Source organism: Miscanthus floridulus, chromosome 15 (genome assembly GCF_019320115.1).
Source record: "Miscanthus floridulus cultivar M001 chromosome 15, ASM1932011v1, whole genome shotgun sequence".
Taxonomy (NCBI): Eukaryota; Viridiplantae; Streptophyta; class Magnoliopsida; order Poales; family Poaceae; genus Miscanthus; species Miscanthus floridulus.
In genome coordinates this window covers 77,931,058-77,937,949 of record NC_089594.1, presented here as the reverse complement: position 1 = coordinate 77,937,949, position 6,892 = coordinate 77,931,058, and the positions used below count along the sequence as shown (strand labels likewise).

At 53.1% G+C, this 6,892-nt stretch overlaps 1 protein-coding gene across 1 annotated transcript; it reads left to right on the top strand.

Moving 5' to 3' along the window:
- Positions 1-3,765: 3,765 nt before the first annotated feature.
- LOC136508997 (uncharacterized) lies at positions 3,766-5,755 on the top strand. The gene has a single exon (XM_066503786.1). The coding sequence runs from the start codon at positions 4,162-4,164 to the stop codon at positions 5,470-5,472; it is 1,311 nt and encodes a 436-aa protein (XP_066359883.1). The 5' UTR covers positions 3,766-4,161; the 3' UTR covers positions 5,473-5,755.
- Positions 5,756-6,892: the final 1,137 nt, after the last annotated feature.

The window sequence follows — 6,892 nt, the reverse complement described above, 5'->3', positions numbered from 1 at the left end:
GGGGCAGGGGCAGTCCGGCGCGGTGTGACGATCAGCGCCGCCGCCGCCAGCGGAGGAGGCGCCAGGGACGACCCGTCTGCGTGTCGCGACTCACGAGTCACAAACTCACGATAGGGATTAGGGAGTTGCAGCGGCGGCTGGGGGGGAGGGGATTGGGAACGAATGGAAAGGATAAGGTTAGGGTTACAAATTACCTTATATGTACGTAGGAATTGGACCTTCTCAGATAGGCCTTAAACATTTCGGGTCCCCGCGGGGAACGGGGACGGGACATGTATACCATCCCCGCCCCCGTCATACCCGATGGGGATGATTTTTCCCCATTTAATTCTTCATGGGAGAGAAGATTTGTACCATCCCATCCTCTAATGGGTAAATTTCCCGCGGGAAATCGGGTAACGGGCCCGTTGACATCTTGAGCGTGGACAAGGCACAAGGCAGACCAACGGATAAGGAAAGAAAGAAGCCCAGACGCATTGCCGCCGCTCCTGCACAGGCGGTCCCCGGTCAGGTGCGCGGCACTGCACATGTGAGCCGCTTTTTCATTGCCCGCGCGCACCTCGCCCTGCCTGCCGCACCGGGCCCACGCCGCAGCCACCCGTGACCACCGAAACGGCCGCGGCGCGCGTCACGTGCCCCGCGCCGTGGCCTCACGACGCGACTTGACCCGACTACTCGACTCGTGGGCCCAGTCAACGCCAGAAGACTGGAGCCAAGATGGGATCATTGGCTCGTTGCATGGGCCCTGGGCGCCCTGGTACACTGTGCCTGACCGGTGGGCCCGGAACAAAAGCTGCAGCTGTGCCGTTACCACTACCAGCTGTACACTACTCTGCTCTGCTCTGAAAATTTCAGGAACAAAACAAACAAACAAAGAGAGGGTCAAAATGTTATATTTGTTCCAAGGACAAAACAGAAAAGAAAATAAAGAATCCGTCACGTCACACGATCGTATCACCGTCAAATCATGAGGACGAATTTCTTTTGATCGAGGGGAGAGGGGGAAAAAATGGATCATAACGACCCCTTTTGGTCGCTTTTGGCCTTTTGCGCATGGCCTCTCGCCTTTTTTTCGCTTCGCTTTTGGTTTTATCCGGCCACTAGTAGCCGGGCCTGCTTTGTCCGGTATTTGGATTTGGATCATGTTTCGTTTTTGTTTATGATTTATTTCTATGACAGGTGTTTGTGCCTGGGTTTGGTGCGATGAACTCATGTTTATTTTGTTTTATCGAGGCTCAGCACATGCACGGACGGTGCTGCGTGTTGACAGGCGATATGAGTTGCAGCCTGTTCAGCTGGACTTAAACGATCGTGGATTATAAGCTGGAATAGTATTTTTCTCTGACACCAAATCAGCCAGCAATAAATAATCCACGATCGCTTACGACGAAACGAACAAACTGTTGGACGACGGGTACGTGTCATCCAACCGCCGAGCAAGAGGAGCCAAAAACATGTGCGGCAGGCTGGTACGCACGCATGACGTGCACCCCAAACTTTTAAGGTGAGATTAGAAGATCACGGAGAGTGGCTTGGTAGTGGTGGAATGAAACAAAGAACAGCTTGGCGATGTTGAGATGGAGATGACAAAGGGTACAACCAGATTTTACAGGCTGAAACAATCTAATCATCCTTTTGGTGACGAGGATGAGCTAGCTTTGATTGGTACCCCCTACTCTACCAAATAATCTAGTACTCAAGAATTCTCTGGTCCTCTCAATCATGGTTAATTTGACCTCAGATACGAAAAACTTGTTTTATAGGTTGAGTTGTGAAAAGCAGGTAACAACATCACACCAACCCATTTTGAAACACTGTAGTCAAAAGCTGCCCACCATAGGAAAATCTCTGAAATTGTGGACAGGTGCATTGCCATCGAATATTTGAGATAACTAATAGCTTAGTCGGTAGGGTTCTTTATGGTCAAACCTATTTACCCAGATTGAAGTCATCGACTTAACACAGGTGCTTGTATTTTTTAGATGCTCATATTTTTCTGAATTTACATGATTTAGCGCGCACTATTTCTTTCATTGGTAGCCTATGTGTCCATTGACAGTGAGACGTTTGTGGAGTGATTGTGACACTCATGTATATGAGCGTTGCATCTATATTGGATCTAAAAAAACCCAATAAACCTCATAAAAGAATGCAAGTCGAAGACAGCACACGTAAAAGTAAAATAAATATCAAACATGGAAAGCGATTTTTGTAACAAAGATCAGCTTTACTAGAGCTTTAGATGTGCAGCACATATTTGGATTTCTGATTGATTACACCATACCTAGGTGAAATATCTTGTCTCTGAAAAACTGATTGTTTTTTGCTTTTCTTTGAAAGGAGACGATATATGTTGCTTTTATAACAAGAAAACCATCTAACATCTTATATTTTCTAATTGTCATGTCGCAAGATTTGCTTGGAGTGTTCTTCAAGTGGCATTTGGTTTGCAACCACCAAAAGATGCTTTTAGACTTGTTTGGGGTTGGCATCAACAAATAGACGGTATATGCGAACTTAAATTTGTGTGGGAGCAAATGATATTCTTTGGTCTGTTTGGCTTGGAAGATCCGGTGTGTTCTTTGATAAAAAAAATACCCTTACTTTTATTTTTAAGACCGCATATTGGACGAGTTTCTAGAACTTTGTCTGGAGGAAAGGAACCAACTAAATTTAAAGTGGAGATGCCGCATGCTGGAGACCATGGCCGTGGAGATTTTCTCCAACCATGGTTTAGGTTTTTGAGACCTTCATTAGGCAGCCAAGGGCTGTGCAAAACTAATGTAGAGACCAGATTTTTTTAAAAAAAAATAGTGTCCATGCAAGGGTATAAGTATGCATGTAAGCAAATAAAGCTAAGATCGAGAGAAAAAGTTCTCTCCCACACCCTGATTTTAGTTACTACCAATTTATGCTAGATTTACCATTAAACTATATTAAAGTTGTGTTGGTCATTTTGCTATAATTTCCCGTTAATTGGTGTAACTAAAGATTAAGGTGAAAATCCTCTCTCCCACATTTCAATTTAATCACTATAAACTTATGCTAGATTTTTTTTGTAGAGTTATGATAGTTATTTTAGTGCATTTTGTAGATTGAATTAGTGCAACTGAAAATTCGGTTGTGGGCAATGAAAATCTTATCCGACCCTTGCAACACCTTCAATCTGAATATGAGACATCTATAAAACAGGCGGATTTTGTTTTCTGGGTTTTTTTTCTTATAACATGCATCACCTTTACATCATGTACCGTATAGAAACACGGTTTGATTTTTGTTGGGCTAACACAAGGTGAGTATCTTTGATCAACAAATTGCTAATTAATCAAGCAAGCGGTACCTCTCCTAATAACTGTTCCAAAAAGAATTTTTCAATTAGTACCCCAAGTCAAACAGTATAAGGCAAAAGGACAAAACCATATCACACCAACCAAAACCCGACGCCCACAGGGTAAGGCATCGTAGTCGTACCAACAAAAAATCCCATAAATGGCAGACATTTGAGACACAATGGATGAATAAATTCCGTCCAAATTTTGCAAGCCAAAGACATCACATGGAACTAGTAGTACAATTTTTACCAGCATTGCCTTTACATTTGCAAGCAAAGCAGCCATCTGCAAAGAATCGATCGTTACTAACAGTGATGATTCAACAAAGCAATAATCACACGCCCTATTCTATTCCACGCAATCTCACGACAATCACCATCCATGTCCCAAGACCAGTGCACTGACAACACAAGCCCTGAAGCCCCGGCCCCGCCGGAGCCCGAGCCCCCAAACAAAAGCAAGCAACCACGCCTTCCCCCGAGACACGCCTCGCCGTCATCACACGCGCGCGGCGGCTACGAGTCTACTCCTACACGGCGGCAGGCTCTCTCCTAGCCCGTACGCCTCCTGTCTCCTCCCCCCTCTAGCACACCTCGTGCTCGGTCGTCGTCCCGCCTCCACCACACCCCCGGTCCACCGCCGCCGCCTGGTTTCTTCGTTTCCGCCAAGAAGAAGGGTCAAGGGAGGAGAGAAGATCCGGAGGCAAGGAAGGCAACCCACGTCGCTTCGCTTCCTTTCCTTTCCTTTCCATCCATCCTTCCTTGTTGGCTAGCTCTCTACCCTCGTGCCGCGTGCTGCTTCTGCTAACTGGAGTAGGGAGGAGGGAGTCATGGCTTCCGCCGCGGCCGCGCCGCGACCACCGGCCCCGGCTCCGGCACCTCCTCCTCCGACGCCCCCTCCCCCGCCTGCGGCGGCGGTGCAGTGGCTGGGCCCGCGGGTGTCGTTCAGCCTCGACGACGCGGGAGGAGGCGGCGGAAGGGAGGCTGCGGCGGCGGGAGGGAAGGCCGGGCCCAACGCCTGCGCCGACTTCGAGTTCCTGCTCGGCGGGTGCGCCGCGGCATGCTCCATGCTCCCCGCCGACGAGCTCTTCTCCGGGGGCAAGCTGGTCCCGCTCCGCATCCCGGCGCCCGCGGACGAGACAGGTGCGCCCGTGGTGGAGGTCGGCGTCGAGGTGACGGCGCAGTCGACGCTGCTGCTGCTGCCGAAGCAGGAGCAGCTGCCCCCGGCGCCGGCGCCGGCGCAGCAGCCGGAGACGCCGCGGGCGGTGGGGGAGGCGGCGGTGAAGGGTGGCGCGCAGGCGGAGCCCAAGATCCCCGCGAGGAGGTGGCGGGATCTCCTGCGTCTGCGGAAGCGGCAGGCGGCGGCGGCGTCGGGGGCCGCCGCTGCGGAGCCGAGGCCGCTGCGCCGGCTCCTCCGCCGGGGCCCGAAGCCGCCGGAGCCGGAACCGTCCCTCAGCCTGCCGCTGCTCCGCGAGCCCGGCCCCGAGGAGTCGGAAGCCACCAAGCCCGCCGACAAGTCCGCGTCCGCGCCCGCTCCGGGTCAGGCACTGGCACCTCCGCCGTCATCGTCGTCGCAGCACCAGAGCCTGCTGCCTCCCAAGATCCGGCTGACCCCGTCGCAGCAGCAGCAGGCGTCGGTGTCGATGTCGTCGACGACCTCCCAGTCGCATTCCCAGTCCCAGTCCCAGTCGCCCCCGCCTCCGCCGCCTCCCCCTCCATCCGCGGTGGCGGCCGACAGCCCGCGCCTGAACGCAGCAGGCAAGGTGGTGTTCAACGGCCTGGGGCGGAGCTCCAGCAACCCGAGCAGCCTAGCCGGCGGCCGCCGCCACCGCAACGCGGGCCCAGGAAGCGGCGGCATGGAGCGGTCGTACTCGGCGCACGTCCGCGTGGCGCCCGTGCTCAACGTGCCCGTCTGCTCCCTCCGCGGCTCCCGCAAGTCCGTCTCCGTCTTCGGCATCGACCGCCTCTTCTCCCCGTCGGGCGCCGCCGGTTCCTCCTCCTCCGCCACCGCCGCCGGCGCGGCCAGAAAGAACAAGGCCGCCAAGAAGGACATTCCCCCCGCCGCCGCCGGCTCGCCGCCACTAGTGAGTGAATGTAACGAGTTGGTTTGCTTGAACAATGCTCGCGGTTTAGGGAGTTAATTACCACCGCTGGGCGACGGTTAATCGTCTCTACTGGCTGATTTGGCATGTACGGAGTAAATAACTACAGGCGCGCTGAGCTGAGATGAATGACGAGCGAGTGGGCAAAATCCAAAGTGACATCTTGCCGTTCTGATTCTCTTGGCACCTTGCTGTCAGTAGAACGTACTACGTGTAGTAGCAGCAGCAGTCCAGCATCCATCCATCGGCCTGTTCCGTATCGGCCTGTTCCGTATGCTGGTTCGTATCGTTGTCGATTCGTGAAGAAATATTGTTGGCTGGTTTGTATGAGAGAAAAATACTGTTCTAATTAAAAATTTACTATCATTTACGAGCGTGTTCGGCTGGCTTAAAGCCAGCCGGCTGGCTTATTTTTTCTCTCACAGAATCACTGTTCATGTCCTGCCAGAACAGTATTTTTCTCTCACAACAATCAGCCGGAACAGTATTTTTCAGTCCTGCCGAACAGACCCTACGACAAGTAGCCAAACAAGCGGCATGGTAAGAGCAGGTCAAGGTCAGTTGATGATCTCGTCGCCATCGGGATTCGGGACTACTACTACTTTGTGGTGTGTTCGTGCAAGGAAAGCCGTGGTGATGATGTTGATGGTCAGTGTTTTTGGGAAGTACGTACTGTAGTACTAAAGTACTCCGTAGAAGTACACGTAGTAGTGTCAGATACTACTCTGATGCCTGTCTGATGCTTTGCTGGGTGTTTAAGGGTTTCGCGAGAACAAAAATCCGCAATCATTGGGCAAAATGGCATGCATCTTCATCATGTACTAGTAGTACTGTACGTATACAATTTACTTGTTGGATGGGGAAAAAAAAACCCGGAGGCCAGCCAGTTGATGATGGGCGGGCGGAACAGGTCGCCGACCGACGGACGACGGCAAGTCGGCAAGGGTCAGTGGGCAGTGGCGGTGGTCCAGCGCCAACCCGGTGGCAGGGCAGCCAATGCATTGACCATTCGTCGTGGCCTCTGCCTCGCTGCGCTGGAAGCATGTGCCTGGGGCTCGGCTCGATCGCTGGGCACTTCCCTCGACGACAGACAGGTCGACACGGGTGGACGTGGACATGATTAAAGCTGCTCTCCGGCGAGGTCCTCTCCATCGTTCCCTTCCCTACAGCCTCCAGTGGTGAGTGGTGGCGCGCCAGAGCAGAGCACGAGGCCGCAGACGGCCGGCCGGCGGGCGAGGAACGATCGATCGGTCCGAGAAGAGTAACGACGGCAGTGTCACATGGGTAGCGTAGCGGGGACGGACGGTCCTTCCTCTCTGCCCACACACGGCCGTCGGCAGGGCAGGCATGGCATGTGCGATGCACGCCCTGCCCACCTACCACTACCACCGCCGGTCGATCTGCCAGCCAGGCAGCAGTGAGTCCGATCCGTCGGCGGCGGCAGTCCAACAGGAGGCTA

Bases quoted from the DNA above. Each gene is read 5' to 3' on its own strand.
- LOC136508997 (XM_066503786.1), top strand. From the start codon at position 4,162: ATGGCTTCCGCCGCGGCCGCGCCGCGACCACCGGCCCCGGCTCCGGCA.